Source organism: Mesoplodon bidens (assembly GCF_964165515.1).
Source record: "Mesoplodon bidens genome assembly, chromosome: 6".
In the NCBI taxonomy this organism is placed as follows: domain Eukaryota; kingdom Metazoa; phylum Chordata; class Mammalia; order Artiodactyla; family Ziphiidae; genus Mesoplodon; species Mesoplodon bidens.
In genome coordinates this window covers 15,309,539-15,328,165 of record NC_138162.1, presented here as the reverse complement: position 1 = coordinate 15,328,165, position 18,627 = coordinate 15,309,539, and the positions used below count along the sequence as shown (strand labels likewise).

The 18,627-nt window shown below is 44.4% G+C and overlaps 1 protein-coding gene across 1 annotated transcript in view; it reads right to left on the bottom strand.

Annotated features, from left to right (window-relative positions):
* Nucleotides 1-18,627, bottom strand: part of BRINP1 (BMP/retinoic acid inducible neural specific 1) — a gene marked incomplete at both ends in the record, with an annotated part of 136,986 nt that overhangs the window by 18,460 nt on the left and 99,899 nt on the right. The window contains one exon of the mRNA XM_081237717.1: nucleotides 14,668-14,890. Coding sequence (XP_081093843.1) covers nucleotides 14,668-14,890 — 223 coding nt within the window. The remainder of the gene's footprint in view (nucleotides 1-14,667; nucleotides 14,891-18,627) is intronic.

Sequence of the window (18,627 nt, the reverse complement as noted above, 5' to 3'; positions counted from 1 at the left end):
TTTATTTGCCCATTCATTGAGCACATTTTAAAAAATGTGTGCCAATTACCATGCTAGGAAGTTATACTGCTAAAGTGATAAAAAACATGGGTCCAGATGCGTACCTGGGGCTGACGGTCTCACAGGAGAGACAGGTGTTAGTAACTGGGTAAACAAAGGTACAGTGGTAAACTGAGACTTGGGCTTCATTTGGGAAATCAGATTGCTAGGAAAACATATTAAACAAGTCCTGATACAGCCTTTCAATGCAAGGAGCACAGGCTTTTGAGCTGAGATCTGAAGGCTGCATAGATACTATTGCAGACAAGGAAGAAGGAAGAAAGCTTCAGGGAAGAGCCTGTGTGAAGCCTATGGGGTGGGAGGAGTGTGCACACCTAGTGAACTGAAAGATTAGTGAGTTGGCTGAGCGAGCCAAGAAGAGGGGTGAAACACAGAGTAAGAGGCAGACAGAGGCCAGATCACAACAGACCTGTAGGTCATCTTAAGAGTGTGCCCGTTCTCCTAAGAGCAGGGATTAGTCACCAAAGGCTGTCAAGATCAAATGTGCTTCTTAAGTAATAATTCTGACGGCCTCCTGGAACACAGATTGGAAAGTGATTTGAGTAGATTTTGGGAGGCTTAAGCTAAAAGGCTACTGTCACTTGGGGCAAAAGAAGATCTTAGTTTGAACTGTAGGCTACTCATGAAAATTGACTAGCATCATCAGAAAGCAATATGGTTCAAAGATTCAATTACCATTCTTGTATCAATATTTTGGAGTTGAACAGTTACTCTCTCATTCTCTGGGAGTGATATTTCTCCTAGGAGTTGGGAAGGACCTCAGAGATAACTGAGCCCAGTTGTTTTCAAATTGTTTTAGCAAAAATTTTAAAATCGGGCTTCCCTGGTGGCGCAGTGGTTGAAAGTCTGCCTGCCAATGAAGGGGACACGGGTTCGTACCCCGGTCCGGGAAGATCCCACATGCCGCGGAGCGGCTGGGCCCGTGAGCCATGGCCGCTGAGCCTGCGCGTCCGGAGCCTGTGCTCCGCAATGGGAGAGGCCACAATAGTGAGAGGCCCATGTACCGCAAAAAAAAAAATTTTTAAACCACCTTACTTTCCCAAATGAGTTTTAATGCAGAATTCTCATAAAGAAAACGGCTAAAGAGCTGCTCTGGTTAAAGGTGAGGTGCAACTGTTCTCTGCTCAGCCTGTACCCACCCCTGCAAGGTTCCTTTTTTTGCACTCAGTGTTCTCATTCTGGAATATATGCTACAGACCCAGTGTGGACTTAGTTGGGCTCACACAGAGCCCAGCCGGGGGGACCTGAACTCAGGTCTTCTGGTTCAAACAAGTGTCCTTCTCAAAAGCACATCCTGATGCTAGATAATGATGCTTTGAAGACAAAGACCCCTTCGCTTGTATCTTTAAGTGTCTTACAGTGTCTGGCATAGGATGGGAGACCAGGTAGTCAGTAAACATTTACGGAATTGCACAGAAGCCAGCAGAATTCACTGCTCAAGCTGATTTTGTACTTCTTTTTCTCTCCCTCTCTCCCTTTTTGTTTTCCTTTCTCCCTCTCTCTTTTCTTTCCTCCCTCCCTCCCTGCTTCCTTCCCTCCTTTGCAATGAGAGGTGATTTCCATCACATTGCAGTTTGCAGTTTAGGCAGGTAATCTGAACACCCTGGATCATCCTGCCTCGGGGGCAGGTAGAAGAGCATAGAGGTTACAGGAAAGGACTCTGCCAGGGTTTGAATCCTCCCTCTTATTTGATGTATAATCTTCAGCGAGTCAATTAACATCTCTGCATCTTAACTTCCCCATTCATAACATGGGATGAGCTGATGCTGCCAGATGAGTTGTCATGAAGATTAAACGAGGTGCAAGTGTGTAGGACAGTGCCGGGGGCAATAGAAATGCCTTACAGTGTTACCTTGAACCTAAACTCAGCCCCATTCTCTTCCTGATGAATTTAATTCCAATTTCACCATGCTTGCAGAGCCCCCTTTCACACAGCACTCAGAGTTTACACAGTGCTGGCAGACATACCATCTCAGGTGAGCCAGAGACCCTCTGAGGCAGGAAGAAGAAATTATGCTGCCTGTTTCACAGATGAGAAAACCAAGGTTCAGAAAGTCTAGTAATAGTGACCAAACTCAAAGCCCACTTCCCAGTCTTTCCGCCTTTTTAACTGCAAAACATAAGGATATCCTGGTAGCGAAACAATCCACAGGAAACTTCGCTGTGGGTCCTGCCTTTCCTTGACCTGTCTAACTGAAGTACTGTGGTCTGACTCTAGGGCCAGCTCCTGCACAAGCTAAAAGAAATCCACCACAGTATCCCTGGGACCCCCCAAATTACCTAATACGTGATGGAAACCCAATCTGGTTGGGTGTTGAATTCCCCATTGGCAGGTGTGGTCTGGAATTAATCCTGCTACCATCATCCCAACAAGCACTGACCCTTGGGGGTGGGATGGTCTTATTTATCTTAATGCTTCCAGGGCCCCACACAGAGTAAGTTCTCAGGGACTCCTTGCTAAGTTGACCTGCACTGAACCTGACCTCTTCTCTGTACTTACAGGGCTGTGTCTGATGTGTCTGCCTGGGCTCCAGAGTTGATTCAGGGTTCTACAACTGGTGCCGTTTCTTGAATCTCAGCACACTACATTAGGGTCTATAAAACTCTACTCCTGGTCTGCCATCACCCACATGACCTTGAGGGGCTCACCCTGCCTGTGACATCATCCTACACTCAAACCAAGGTGCCCCAACCCGGCGCAGCCGCCTCTCCTGCTTCTGCTCACCTCCTAGAGCCTGCACGGGGCTCCTGACCGCCACACCCACCCGTGGAGTCAGCAAGACCCTTCCAATCTTGCTGCTTATCTGCCCTATGACCTTGGACAAGTTAATTCCATCTCTGCCTCATCTGTTTCCTTACCTGTAAAACAAATCCAATCGCATCCACTTCACAGAGATAATGTGAAGATTAGATGAAAAAAATATACGTCATCAATATCATGAACACTCAGACTCACTGAATATTACGGTGGGCTAAGCAATTTGTATGCAAAATCAGTGCCTGGTAAAAATAAGAAAAATAGCTTAACATGTATTGAGTGTTTTCTATGCGCCAGGCCCTGTTCTAAACAGTTTATGTGGGTTCAAGCATTTAATCCTCAGAACAACCTTATGAGATTGGCACATTAGCCTCATTTTATAGATGAGAAAATTGAGGCTCAAAGGTGGTAGTAACTTCCCCAGGGTTATAAGGTGAGCAGGCAATAAATCTAGGATTTGAACCCAGGCAGTGTGACTCTAGAATCTTTATACGTAGCCAGCTCGATTGCCTATTATAATAGCTGCTCAGTTAAGTGTTTGTTATTGCTCTGTGATTGTTATTATTATCATTCATCTTATTTGCCCTACATATAGGATAGTCACCTCTACCTCCAATTATACTCAATTTATCCTGTGGTGCTTAATCTCCAAAAAGATTCCCTCTGCCCCCAGTGACCCACACCTCCCAGTATTCACCCGCTTGAATCTGGGCTGGGCTTTTGGCCAATAGAATATGGTGGAAGTGATACTCTCTGACTTCCAAAGCTAAGCTGTAAGAAGCCTTACCATTTCCTTTTAGTCTCAAGGAGGCTGTCATGTTTCAAGAAGCCCAGGCCACCTGGAGAAGGTACGTGTAGAGCCAGCATCCTGCCAGCCCTGGGAGTGAGCCATCTTGGACGTCCGGTCAAGGCCCCCTGTGACCCCAGCCCCAGTCAACCTGAGGAAGCCCCAGCTGTGGCCAGTCAGTCTACAGAATCCTGAGAGTTGATAATAAGTGTTGTTTTGAGCCCAGAAGTCTTGGGTGAATTGTTTGGCAACAACTGATAACCAGAACCCCCCTTTTGCCGTCCAGCTCAATATTAAAGTTCCAGTATGCCTTCAAACCAATTATCTGTATTTGACTTCTCACTAGATTTTATAGGTAAACACCTCTCTAAAGTAACAATAAAATAATATTTATTGAAGATGGCGGAAGAGTAAGATGCGGAGATCACCTTCCTCCCCACAGATACACCAGAAATACATCTACACGTGGAACAACTCCTACAGAACACCTACTGAACGCTGGCAGAAGACCTCAGACCTCCCAAAAGGCAAGAAACTCCCCACGTACCTGGGTAGGACAAAAGAAAAAAGGATAAACAGAGACAAAAGGATAGGGACGGGACCTGCCCCAGTGGGAGGGAGCTGTGAAGGAGGAAAGGTTTCCACATACCAGAAGCCCCTTCACGGGCGGAGACTGCGGGTGGCCGAGGGGGAAAGCTTCCAAGTCGCCGAGGAGAGCACAGCAATAGGGGTGTGGAGGACAAAGCGGAGAGATTCCCGCACAGAGGATCGGTGCCAACCGGCACTCACCAGCCCGAGAGGCATGTCTGCTCGGCCGCTGGGGCGGGCGGGGCTGGGAGCTGAGGCTCGGGCTTCAGTCGGAGCGCAGGGAGAGGACTGGGATTGACGGCGTGAACACAGCCTGAAGGGGCTAATGCGCCAGAGCTAGCTGGGAGGGAGTCCGGGATAAAGTCTGGACCTGCTGGAGAGGCAAGAGACTTTTTCTTGCCTCTTTGTTTCCTGGTGCGCGAGGAGAGGGGATTAAGAGCGCTGCTTAAAGGAGCTCTAGAGACAGGCGCGAGCCGCGGCCATCAGCGTGGACCCAGGAGACGGGCGTGGGACGCTGCGGCTGCTGCTGCCGCCGCCAAGAGGCCTGTGTGCGAGCGCAGGTCACTGTCCACGCCCCCGTTCCGGGGAGCCTGTGCAGCCCACCACTGCCGGGGGCCCCGGATCCAGGGACGGCTTCCCCGGGAGAGCACACAGCACGCCTCGGGCTGGTGCAACGTCACGCAGGCCTCTGCCGCCGCAGGCTCGCCCCGCCTCCTTGCCGCTCCCTCCCCCCCGGCCTGAGTGAGCCAGAGCGCCCGACTCAGCTGCTCCTTTAACCCCGTCCTATCTGAGCGAACAACAGACGCCCTCCAGCGACCTACACGCAGAGGCGGAGCCAAATCCGAAGCTGAGACCCGGGAGCTGTGAGAACAAAGAAGAGAAAGGGAAATCTCTCCCAGCAGCCTCAGAAGCAGCGGATTAAAGCTCCACAATCAACTTGATGTACGCTGCATCTGTGGAATACATGCATAGACAACGAATCATCCCAAATTGAGGAGCCAGGAGTCAGTGTTGTGCCTCTGAGGTGGGAGAGCCAACCTCAGGACACTGGTCCACAAGAGACCTCCCAGCTCCACATAATATCAAACGGCGAAAATCTTCCAGAGATCTCCATCTCAACACCAGCACCCAGCTTCACTCAACGACCAGCAAGCTACAGTGCTGGACACCCTATGCCAAACAACTAGCAAGACAAGAACACAATGCCACCCATTACCAGAGAGGCGGCCTAAAATCATAAGAAGTCCACAGACACCCCAAAACACACCACCAGACGTGGACCTGCCCACCAGAAAGACAAAATCCAGCCTCATCCACTAAAACACAGGTACTACTCCCCTCCACCACGAACCCTACACAACCCACTGAACCAACCTTAGCCACTGGGGACAGACACCAAAAACAATGGGAACTACGAACCTGCAGCCTGCAAAAAGGAGACCCCAAACACAGTAACATAAGCAAAATGAGAAGACAGAAAAACACACAGCAGGTGAAGGAGCAAGATAAAAACCCACCAGACCTAACAAATGAAGAGGAAATAGGCAGTCTACCTGAAAAAGAATTCAGAATAATGAGAGTAAAGATGATCCAAAATCTTGTAAATAGAATAGACAAAATGCAAGAAACAGTTAACAAGGACCTAGAAGAACTAACGATGAAACAAGCAACGATAAACAACACAATAAATGAAATTAAATATACCCTAGATGGGATCAATAGCAGAATAACTGAGGCAGAAGAACGGATAAGTGATGTGGAAGCTAAAATAGTGGAAATAACTGCTGCAGAGCAGAAGAAAGAAGAAAGAATGAAAAGAACTGAGGACAGTCTCAGAGACCTCTGGGACAACATTAAACACACCAACATTCGAATTATAGGGGTTCCAGAAGAAGAAGAGAAAAAGAAAGGGACTGAGAAAATATTTGAAGAGATTATAGTTGAAAACTTCCCTAATATGGGAAAGGAAATAGTTAATCAAGTCCAGGAAGCACAGAGAGTCCCATACAGGATAAATCCAAGGACAAATATGCCAAGACAAATATTAATCAAACTATCAAAAATTAAATATAAAGAAAACATATTAAAAGCAGCAAGGGAAAAACAACAAATAACACACAAGGGAATCCCCATAAGGTTAACAGCTGATCCTTCAGCAGAAACTCTGCAAGCCAGAAGGGACTGGCAGGACATATTTAAAGTGATGAAGGAGAAAAACCTGCAACCAAGATTACTCTACCCAGCAAGGATCTCATTCAGATTTGATGGAGAAATTAAAAACTTTACAGACGAGGAAAATCTGAGAGAGTTCAGCACCACCAAATGAGCTTTACAACAAATACTAAAGGAACTTCTCTAGACAAGAAACACAACAGAAGGAAAAGACCTACAATAACGAACCCAAAACAATTAAGAAAATGGGAAGAGGAACATACATATCAATAATTACCTTAAATGTAAATGGACTAAATGCTCCCACCAAAAGACACAGATTGACTGAATGGATACAAAAACAAGACCCATATATATGCTGTCTACAAGAGACCCACTTCAGACCTAGAGACACATACAGACTGAAAGTAAGGGGATGGAAAAAGATATTCCATGCAAATGGAAACCAAAAGAAAGCTGGAGTAGCAATTCTCATATCAGACAAAATAGACTTTAAAATAAAGACTACTAGAAGAGACAAAGAAGGACACTACATAATGATCAAGGGATCGATCCAAGAAGAAGATATAACAATTGTAAATATTTATGCACCCAACATAGGAGCACCTCAATACATAAGGCAAATACTAACAGCCAGAAAAGGGGAAATTGACAGTAACACATTCATAGTAGGGGACTCTAACACCCTACTTTCACCAATGGACAGATCATCCGAAATGAAAATAAATAAGGAAACACAAGCTTTAAATGATACATTAAACAAGATGGACTTAATTGATATTTATAGGACATTCCATCCAAAAACAACAGAATACACATTTTTCTCAAGTGCTCATGGAACATTCTCCAGGATAGATCATATCTTGGGTCACAAATCAAGCCTTGGTAAATTTAAGAAAATTGAAATTGTATCAAGTATCTTTTCCGACCACAACGCTGTGAGACTAGATATCAATTACAGGAAAAGATCTGTAAAAAATACAAACACATGGAGGCTAAACAATACACTACTTAATAACGAAGTGATCACTGAAGAAATCAAAGAGGAAATAAAAAAATACCTAGAAACTAATGACAGTGGAGACACGACGACCCAAAACCTATGGGATGCAGCAAAAGCAGTTCTAAGAGGGAAGTTTATAGCAATACAGTCCCACCTTAAGAAACAGGAAACATCTCGAAAAAACAACCTAACCTTGCACCTAAAGCAATTAGAAAACGAAGAACAAAAACACCCCAAAGTTAGCAGAAGGAAAGAAATCATAAAGATCAGATCAGAAATAAATGAAAAAGAAATGAAGGAAACGATAGCAAAGATCAATAAAACTAAAAGCTGGTTCTTTGAGAAGATAAACAAAATTGATAAACCATTAGCCAGACTCATGAAGAAAAAAAGGGAGAAGACTGAAATCAATAGAATTAGAAATGAAAAAGGAGAAGTAACAACTGACACTGCAGAAATACAAAAGATCATGAGAGATTACTACAAGCAACTCTATGCCAATAAAATGGACAACCTGGAAGAAATGGACAAATTCTTAGAAATGCACAACCTGCCAAGACTGAATCAGGAAGAAATAGAAAATATGAACAGACCAATCACAAGCACTAAAATTCAAACTATGATAGAAAATCTTCCAACAAACAAAAGACCAGGACCAGATGGCTTCACAGGCGAATTCTATCAAACATTTAGAGAAGAGCTAACACCTATCCTTCTCAAACTCTTCCAAAATATAGCAGAGGGAGGGACACTCCCAAACTCATTCTACAAGGCCACCATCACCTTGATACCAAAACCAGACAAGGATGTCACAGAGAAAGAAAACTACAAGCCAATATCACTGATGAACATAGATGCAAAAATCCTCAACAAAATACCAGCAAACAGAATCCAACAGCACATTAAAAGGATCATACACCATGATCAAGTGGGGTTTATTCCAGGAATGCAAGGATTCTTCAATATATGCAAACCAATCAACGTGATACACCATATTAACAAATTGAAGGAGAAAAACCATATGATCATCTCGATAGACGCAGAGAAAGCTTTCGACAAAATTCAACACCCATTTATGATAAAAACCCTGCAGAAAGTAGGCATAGAGGGAACTTGCCTCAACATAATAAAGGCCATATATGACAAACCCACAGCCAACATCATCCACAATGGTGAAAAACTGAAACCATTTCCACTAAGATCAGGAATAAGACAAGGTTGCCCACTCTCACCACTCTTATTCAACATAGTTTTGGAAGTTTTAGCCACAGCCATCAGAGATGAAAAGGAAATAAAAGGAATCCAAATCAGAAAAGAAGAAGTAAAGCTGTCACTGTTTGCAGATGACATGCTACTATACATAGAGAATCCTAAAGATGCTACCAGAAAACTACTAGAGCTAATCAATGAATTTGGTAAAGTAGCAGGATACAAAATTAATGCACAGAAATCTCTGGCATTCCTGTATACTAAAGATGAAAAATCTGAAAGTGAAATCAAGAAAACACTCCCATTTACCACTGCAACAAAAAGAATAAAATATCTAGGAATAAATCTACCTAAGGAGACAAAAGACCTGTATACAGAAAATTATAAGACACTGATGAAAGAAATTAAAGATGATACAAATAGATGGAGAGATATACCATGTTCTTGGACTGGAAGTATCAACATTGTGAAAATGACTCTACTACCCAAAGCAATCTACAGATTCAATGCAATCTCTACCAAACTACCACTGGCATTTTTCACAGAATTAGAACAAAAAATTTCACAATTTGTATGGAAACACAAAAGACCCCAAATAGCCAAAGCAATCTTGAGATCGAAAAATGGAGCTGGAGGAATCAGGCTCCCTGACTTCAGACTATACTACAAAGCTACAGTAATCAAGACAGTATGGTACTGGCATAAAAACAGAAAGATAGATCAATGGAACAGGATAGAAAGCCCAGAGATAAACCCACGCACATATGGTCACCTTATCTTTGATAAAGGAGGCAGGAATGTACAGTGGAGAAAGGACAGCCTCTTCAATAAGTGGTGCTGGGAAAACTGGACAGGGACATGTAGAAGTATGAGATTAGATCACTCCCTAACACCATACACAAAAATAAGCTCAAAATGGATTAAAGACCTAAATGTAAGGCCAGAAACTATCAAACTCTTAGAGGAAAATATAGGCAGAACACTCTATGACATAAATCACAGCAAGATCCTTTTTGACCCACCTCCTAGAGAAATGGAAGTAAAAACAAAAATAAACAAATGGGACCTAATGAAACTTCAAAGCTTTTGCACAGCAAAGGAAACCATAAACAAGACCAAAAGACAACCCTCAGAATGGGAGAAAGTATTTGCAAATGAAGCAACTGACAAAGGATTAATCTCCAAAATTTACCAGCAGCTCATGCAGCTCAATAACAAAAAAACAAACAACCCAATCCAAAAATGGGCAGAAGACCTAAATAGACATTTCTCCACAGAAGATATACAGACTGCCAACAAACACATGAAAGAATGCTCAACATCATTAATCATTAGAGAAATGCAAATCGAAACGACAATGAGACATCATCTCACACCAGTCAGAATGGCCATCATCAAAAAATCTAGAAACAATAAATGCTGGAGAGGGTGTGGAAAAAAGGGAACACTCTTGCACTGCTGGTGGGAATGTGAATTGGTACAGCCACTATGGAGAACAGTATGGAGGTTCCTTAAAAAACTACAAATAGAACTACCATATGACCCAGCAATCCCACTACTGGGCATATACCCTCAGAAAACTGTAATTCAAAAAGAGTCATGTACCAAAATGTTCATTGCAGCCCTATTTACAATAGCCCGGAGATGGAAACAACCTAAGTGTCCATCGTCGGATGAATGGATAAAGAAGATGTGGCACATATATACAATAGAATATTACTCAGCCATAAAAAGAAATGAAATTGAGCTATTTGTAATGAGGTGGATAGACCTAGAGTCTGTCATGCAGTGTGAAGTAAGTCAGAAAGAGAAAGACAAATACCATATGCTAACACATATATATGGAATTTAAGAAGAAAAAAAAATGCCATGAAGAACCTAGGGGTAAGACAGGAATAAAGACACAGACCTACTAGAGAATGGACTTGAGGATATGGGGAGGGGGAAGGGTAAGCTGTGACAAAGCGAAAGAGAGGCATGGAGGACATATATACACTACCAAACGTAAGGTAGGTAGCTAGTGGGAAGCAACCGCATAGCACAGGGAGGTCAGCTCGGTGCTTTGTGACCGCCTGGAGGGGTGGGATAGGGAGGGTGGGAGGGATACGCAAGAGGGAGGGATATGGGAACATATGTATAAGTATAACTGATTCACTTTGTTATAAAGCAGAAACTAACACACCATTGTTAAGCAATTATACTGCAATAAAAAAAAATATATATATATAAATTAAAAAAATATTTATTCCCCTTGGGTACATTATTAAACTGTCTGTGCCTCAGTTCCCTTATCTGTAGAGTAGAAATAGTAAGATAGTAAGAGTACCTAGTTTGTAACATTGCAGTGAGGGGGAAGTGAGTTAATTCATAAGAGATGCTTAGAACAGTGCCTGATGTTTAGAATCCATATACAGGCGTCCCCTGCTTTTCAAAAGTCTGCTTTATGCCACTTCGCTTTTACAAAAGATCTTACAAGAGACATGTTTTCACTAACCTAAAGAAATCCAAAGATTTTAGCTTTTATGAAAAAAGGTAATTGCTTCTTTGCTTTATGGCATTTCAGCTTATGAAAGGTTTCACAGAAAAGCTCTACTTTCGGATAGCGGGGGAAACCTGCACTAAGTGACAACTCTCTATTAACTGAGTCAGGCTTTTTGAATTTTAAAATCTTAATCCTCATACTTAATCTGACGGCTAGCGTAATTATCCCACGTTGCAAATGAAGTGCAGGGACTTACATAAAGCCCTGTGGCTAGTAAACGGAGCCAGAATTTGGATCCAGTCCGTGTGCTGCTAAAGACCCGGGCTCTTTCCCTCTCCCACCCCCGCCCAACAAGGCCACCCTTCTTGACACAAGTGATGGCATCTGCTTGGTGGACTCAGCCCCCATGGAGCCCAGGACACAGACAAATCGCAGCAGAGCAAGTGGTTCATTTGCAAATTCCAGCTTGCTCAGCTCAGGTGGCCCAAGGTCCCCAGTGTTAGCACCTCTGTCTGACACTGCTTCGTGGCAGGGAGGTGCCCTGTCTGGTGTGAGAGACGCTCATTAAAGCCTCTGGTTCAGATGGCAGGAAGCAGCCCACAGCCAGCAGGGAGGTTCAGTTCTCCTGGGAGGGCTTCAGACGAATCAGCACAGAGCTGCATTTCTATGTCCCCTGTCCATCCCAGTATCCAATACATGCTAAATGAACATAACTGAGTGACATGCCAAAGTGGAATTCCAGGCACCCTCTCCAGGTGAGTGAAGGAGGGATGTAATGATCAGGGCAAGTTTTCTCATCTCAGGAGGAGAGATGGCAGCACCGTGAGTTCTTTCTCCGCAGGTCCCAGGTGGCAGGGTATGTCTAGCTGTCGTGCCTTGCAGAGGAAGAGCAGATTACAGATGTGGGCAGATTTTGCACTCAGAATAGTGAAGCGACCTGCTCAAGGTCCACAGCTTGCTAAGGTTAGGGTGCAATCTCATCCAACCCCTGATTCTGTTCCGTGTTCTTCCCGTTACCCCATCTTGTCCCTCCTTCCTCCCTTCTAAGGCCTGTCCAGCTCCTCTCTCCTCTGGAGCCCTCCTGAGCCTTCCCTAGACCCAGTGTGCCCAGTGGTGCTCTATACTCTGTGCCCTGGACACTCTGCTCACCTTTAATAAATGTGTCTTCCCTGTGTCTTTGGGCTTCTGGACTTTCCACTTCATTCTCTGGAGTGACAACCAGCCACACTGATAGGTGCTTTTGTTTAAAGTCTGGTAATGGTTAAGTGTTAACTCCTTTGCCCAGGTGCACAGCCAGTGTGGTCAGCCTGGGGATGCGCCATTTCTTCACTTAGGGATCTGATCAAAAGCCACCTCTTGTGGTGTCTAGGCTCAATTATATCCCCCCAAAATCCATACATTCAAGTCCTCACCCGCAGTATCTCCGAATGTGACTCTATTTGGAGATAAGGTCTTTAAAGAGGTAATTAAGTTAAAATGAGGTCATTGAGGTGAGCCCTACCCCAATAGGACTGGTGTCCTTATAAGAAAGGAGGATTAGAACACAGATTCACAGAGAGCAAAGACCCTGTGAAGACACAGGGAGAAGATGTCCAGCTACAAGCCAAGGAGAGCAGCCTCAGGAATAACCAATACTTCAGTCTCAGACTTCCAGGCACCAGAACTGGGAAAAAATGCATTTCTGTTGTTTAAACCACTCAGTCAGGGGTAGTTAGCTATGGCAGCCCTAGTAAGCTAATATATGTGGGGAGTTCCTCCTGACTGCCAACAGAACTCCTCCTTTAAGAGACATCTTTCATGGCACTGTTACCATGTTCACTTCTGAATCTCCCCCAATGCCTGATGCAGGTCACGTGACTGATGCTCAGTGGGTCTAAATGGAAGCCACTTCAGACCCTCACTCATGGTGGCAGTTTGGGCAACTGTCACAGATGACAAGGGAGCTATTTGGTGACTGGATCCCCTTCCTAGTCCCTGGTTCTACAGCATTTCAACAAGTAAGCCACTGCCAGCCAAAATTCCATTTGTTTCACAATGATCACAAGCTAGATGAAAAGAAAGGGGCTCCAAGTTGGGGGGAATGGGGAGAACAGAGATGAGCATGGACGAGTGCAAAAGGAGAAGGTTTTATTAAGGGAAATAGAAGAAAATCTGCTGACTAATGTGTGGGTTTTAGGTTAATGGGAACTTAAAAAAGGGGCCCTCCATATTGGCTGGTGTAATCAGGAAAGACTTCCTGAAGAAGGAAGCATTTGATCTGAGCCTGGAAAATGAGTGCTTGGGTGAGGGTGGTTGGGATAGAGGAGGACTTTTTAAAGAGTTTGGTGCTTTTAAAATTTTGAGTGCATGTAGAGCAAGCAGGGTGATTAAGAACACAGTACTTAGAGTCAAAGAGTCGGGATATCTTGTCTCTTCTTATATCAGCATCATTGACTTTTGGGGCCAGATCACTGTTTGTTGTGGGGACTGTAGTAGCACTCACATGTGTTATGACACTCAGAAATGTCTTCAGACCTTTCTAAATGTTCCCTGGAGACAAAGCCACCTCCATTGAAAACTACTGACTTACACTGCTGTTTTGGACCAATTCCTTGCCCTCTCTGAGCTTCAGTTTTCTAATCTGTACAATGCGGGTAGCAATTGTGGATAAAATATGTGGCTGACACAGAATCTGTTAAGTGAAGGTGACTTAGCCTCAGTCTTTTTAAGAGTGGATCTATTTTCATTGAATAAAGTTGAATGTGGAATCCCCAAATATGAAACAGATGAAAGCATCACTGCTCTGGCAGAAGCAGGGTGGAGAGACCCCAAGCCTGCCTTCTTGCTCTTCCATGATGCCTTCATGGAAACCCTGGAGACACAAATACAGAAAACCCCCAGATGTAGCTCATGAATGCCCTGGGAGAGTGGAGTCTGAGAGACTTGGATTTGAATTCTAGCTCCTTCTCTGTGGGTCCCTGAGAGAGTTGATAAACCCTAGGTGCTATGAAGGCATGAGCCCTGTCTGGCTTGTTCACCCCTGTGTTCTCCATCATTCTTCAGAATACCTGGTACATCGACAGCAGGGTTGGGACTAGGATGAGGCCAGCGAGGCAGGTAGGCATTTGAGGAGGCACTCCCTCTCAGATGAGGACCCTGTCCTCGCGTGACCGGGGAGGGAGTGCTTCTTTCATGGTAGGTGCCTCCTTTGCTTCACTCTACTCCAGCCCCTGAGCAAAGGCCCTCAGTCAATAAATTGTTTGATTCGTCAGTTAACCCAGTTTCTTCACTGTTAAGATGGGGATGCTAAAATCTGCTTTGCCAAGTAATTTTAAAGTTAGATAATACATTTAAGCAACCAGAATAATGTCACATAGCAGTCAGGGCTACTACTAATTTCCTTCATCTGTCAGATGGATCAGACAGACTACAGAGGCTGAAAGTTCAGGGTATTTTCAGGAAACAGAAATCCAGTGCAGCCAGAGCCAGTAGGGGAGAAGCCAGAGACAATCCAGAAAACTGTGGGTCTGGACCATGCAAGGCCATGAGCTCCAGATACATCTTCTGTAGTACATGTGCCCCTGCACCAGGTCTGAGCCTGTGGAGGTGGTAGGTGGGCCAGCACTTACCTCTCTCTAGGCAGCTGGTGGTTGGGATTGTGGCGGCAGCGGACGCTGAGGCCGAAGAGCTTGCGGGCGGTGCGCTGGATCTTCTGCCTCTGGGCCTCCGTGGCGCTCTGCAGGAGCTTGTAGCGGTTCTGCAGGTCCCAGTCGTTGCCCCAGTGCTGATGGATGCTCCCAATGGTCAAGAAGTGGTTGCTAGGGAGACGCTTCATGAACGATTTAAACTCATCTAGCAAGAGACAAAGGCCAAGAAGGCGGGCTGAGCATGACACAGCCCCCATCTGAGGCTCAAGTGCTTAGCCCCATCCACAAGCAAAGCAGGCGCACAATAAAGCCAACTTGTTGGTGGCCTATAAACATGGCACTAGCCTGCTCCACTCCTAGCAGGCAGTGAAGAGGCCACTGTGTTTTCACTGACGGGTCTTTTACTTTGCTACCGCAGGAGTGAACCTGCATCCCGCATCCTTGCTTCAGACAGGGCTGCCCAAACTCGTCATTGGAATGCCAACTTTATGACATTCACATATCACTTGTACTTATATTTACTTGCACTTATCTTTGAATCAATTAAAACAATTTTTTATCCAATGCAAGTAAAGAATCACTATCAAATGCCCTCGGTAGAACGGGAGCTATAAAAATAAAGCTGTAAAAATAAATATAATGAAAATGATATTAATAAATTCTAGCCAAACGCTGTGGCCTGCTAAATGACCAAACCCCTGTGCCTGCTCTCACTTTGAAATTTAGGGAAGGAGCAAGTGATAGATGTGAAAGGATATTAGCAGCAACTGAGACATTCTCTTTGATGTAATCTTCAGGATCGACAGAGAACTGACATCGATCACCCTCCCCACCGTGTGCCCCACTGTCATGGAAGCTGCATGTGTGGACCACCTTACATCAAGTCACATTTTGGGAAACTCAAGCTGCACGTGTGGACCACCTTACGTCAAGTCACATTTTGGGAAACTCAAGCTGCACGTGTGGACCACCTTACGTCAAGTCACATTTTGGGAAACTCCAGATGGGGACGAACTCTTGGGTCTCCCGGGTGAAGATTTCTGCCTCAGTTGGTGATGCTGAGTTTCAGTGTGTCAGCATGTGCTACAAGGTGACACAGCCTTAGAAATTATCTAGGTCAGCTTTCTTGTTCTACATTTGGAGAAACTGAAGCCTCGAGTGGGAATACCATTTTCTGAAGGTAGAACAGTCCATGAGTAACAAGAGGCAGGACTAAAACCTGAGCTGCTGTTTTCTCATCTAATACCTCCTACTCAATCCCCCACTCAACTACTGGGAAAATTAAAAAATTAAGGGGTTGATCATTTTGCAGGAAAAAAAAGGCTAAATGGTTGGGATATCTATCTATCATTTATCTGTCATCTGTCTATCTAGCTAGCTAGCTAGCTATCATCTGTCTATAGATATCTGAAGCTTGATATTTTCCATAAAACCGACAAGGAAATTTCAGGTATATTAGGCATTCTTTTCTTTCTAAAAAATGCCTTCAAAGCTCTCGATAAGCACCCGGGTCAGTCTTAAACATCTACAATATATAAGTGAATTTATAGCAAACGTACGAGGTGGGTGCTTTTAGTGCCCCCTTTTATAGAAACTAAGACACAGTGAAGTTAATTAACTTGCCAAGGTCACACAGCCAGCAAATGGTAGAATTAGAACTCTAGACTGGCTCCGAATGTTATGCTCTTATGTAGCACATTACACTTACTCTCAACACATAAAGAGGATCAGTGAATTGAGAGGAAAAAAACTATATATTTTTAATATATTAGTATCTTTTCTGTGAAGGTGCTGAAACAGGAGTCTCTGACTCCTCAGGAACCTCGTTATAGACAGTCAGACATGCGTGAGTTCAGACTGATTCCTGACCCTTGGATGGCTGTATAAGCATTATTCTCTCAATGCCTCAGTTTCCCCATCTGTCAGTAAGAGCATCTAATTCAAATCTTGAGAGACGCTGTCTGCCTAAATAGTTTTCGATATCCAGAAGGTGCTGAGTGGATGGCTGTGTAAGATTGGGAGGATACACACGACGGTACTGATGGATTTACTCAGTGGGCTGGTGGGGGCAGGGGACTGGCCCTAATGACGCTGCTGCCTTGGCCAGTCCAGCTCTCCTCGCCACACAGCTCATCCTGCAGAGGGCTCTGCTGACCTCGGAGGAGATAACAGTCCTTTCAAAGAACCAGAATTTGGGTCAGATACGAACACCTAATTAAAAAGTGAAAACGATTTCATTTTCTTGACTAAAAGTAGAAGGGTTCCCTCCCAGTAAAGGAAGCGTAGACCCCCATTTATGTGTGTAAACTAGGTCCTATGTGACCACTAACTCTCGAGCCATGAAGGAATCAATGGCTTTGACCTTTGGCCAGTCATTAATTCCTCCAAATTACTTGGGGCTGAGTCATTAAGGTTATGGGTTGCAAAGGAAAAGGAGGAAAGTACACATGTACAAGCCACATACACGTGTGGATGGATGGCTTTGTTTTCATGGGTACAAACATTTCAAATGGATGAGTGCAGGATCTAGAGGAAAGGCGTGCTTTTGTGGAGAGACAATCGTGACACAGAAATCATTTCTGTGGCCTTTTCAGCTTACCCTGTAGCATCTCAGCTTTCTGCATTTCCTCCCACACCCACCCACTCAGAGTGGCTTCTCTTCCTTGGGAATAAGGATTCTGTGCTAGGGATCCCTACTACTTGTGCACACAGCCTACATCCCCCTCTGCTTTTTAGCAATCAGTAGAATCTCTTTTCAAAAGCATTTTATCAAATGCTTCTTTTGTTTGAGGCCAAATAATCATAATACATTTCCATCATGAACCTCTCCTCTTTCATGGATTCCCAGGATTTTAAATGGACTAATGGGTGCAGGTTCCTAAGGCCTCACAGCTCCACTTGATGACCCCATGAGAGCAGAATCATGGATGCATTCTGCGCTCCCAGAACTGGTGAGAGGTCTAGAGATCATGGAAACCAGTGGTTTTCAAACACAGCGCTCTACAGCTCAGCTTTTTTTTTTTTTTTTTTTTTTTTTGCGGTATGCGGGCCTGTCACTGTTGTGGCCTCTCCCGTTGTGGAGCACAGGCTCCGGACGCGCAGGCTCAGCGGCCATGGCTCACAGGCCCAGCCGCTCCGCAGCATGTGGGATCCTCCCAGACGGGGGCACGAACCCATGTCCCCTGCATCGGCAGGCGGACTCTCAACCACTGCGCCACCAGGGAAGCCCCTACAGCTCAGTTTTTATCTGTGGTACACAGTGGCTCCAAGGTAAGATTTTGTTTGATCAAAGGGTTTCTTGGCTAAAGATTTAAATAAATTCAAATATTAAAAACACAAACATGTCCTCTCATTTATCAGATGAGGGAACTGAGGCCTGGGGGTGGGTAAAGCAGAATTAATAAGTTACAAAAGCTGCTATGAGCAGTGGATTTGGAATCAGGCATTCCATTACCAGCGCAGTCATTTACTAACTACGTAACCCAGGGGAAGACACTGGGTCTTGACACCCTCCCTCCTCTAGAACACAGGAATATCACTACTCACTTTAACTCAATCTATTAATGTTGTAATAGATTTAAGGGATATAAGGTTGTGTTAAAAACAGAACGCTCTCTACATACGTCCATTTATTTAACAGATCTCTGAGCACATATTAAATGCCAAATATCTACTTGGCATCTCTTTTTGGAAGTCTCAAGAGTTCCCAAGCTTTTCATGTCCAAAACTGAGTACAGTCTTCTTTCCAAACCTTCCAGGGTGTTCTAGCTCTATGAATGGTACCAGCATCCATCAGATTGTCTAGCAAGCATACCTAAAAAAGGTCCTTGGAGCTCACCTCAAAACCCTTCCCTTGAACTCTCAGAGTCAATCTACCATCAAGCCCTGCTAATTGTTCCTTCTAAATACCTCAGCATCTCTGCACATTTCCCATTTTTACTA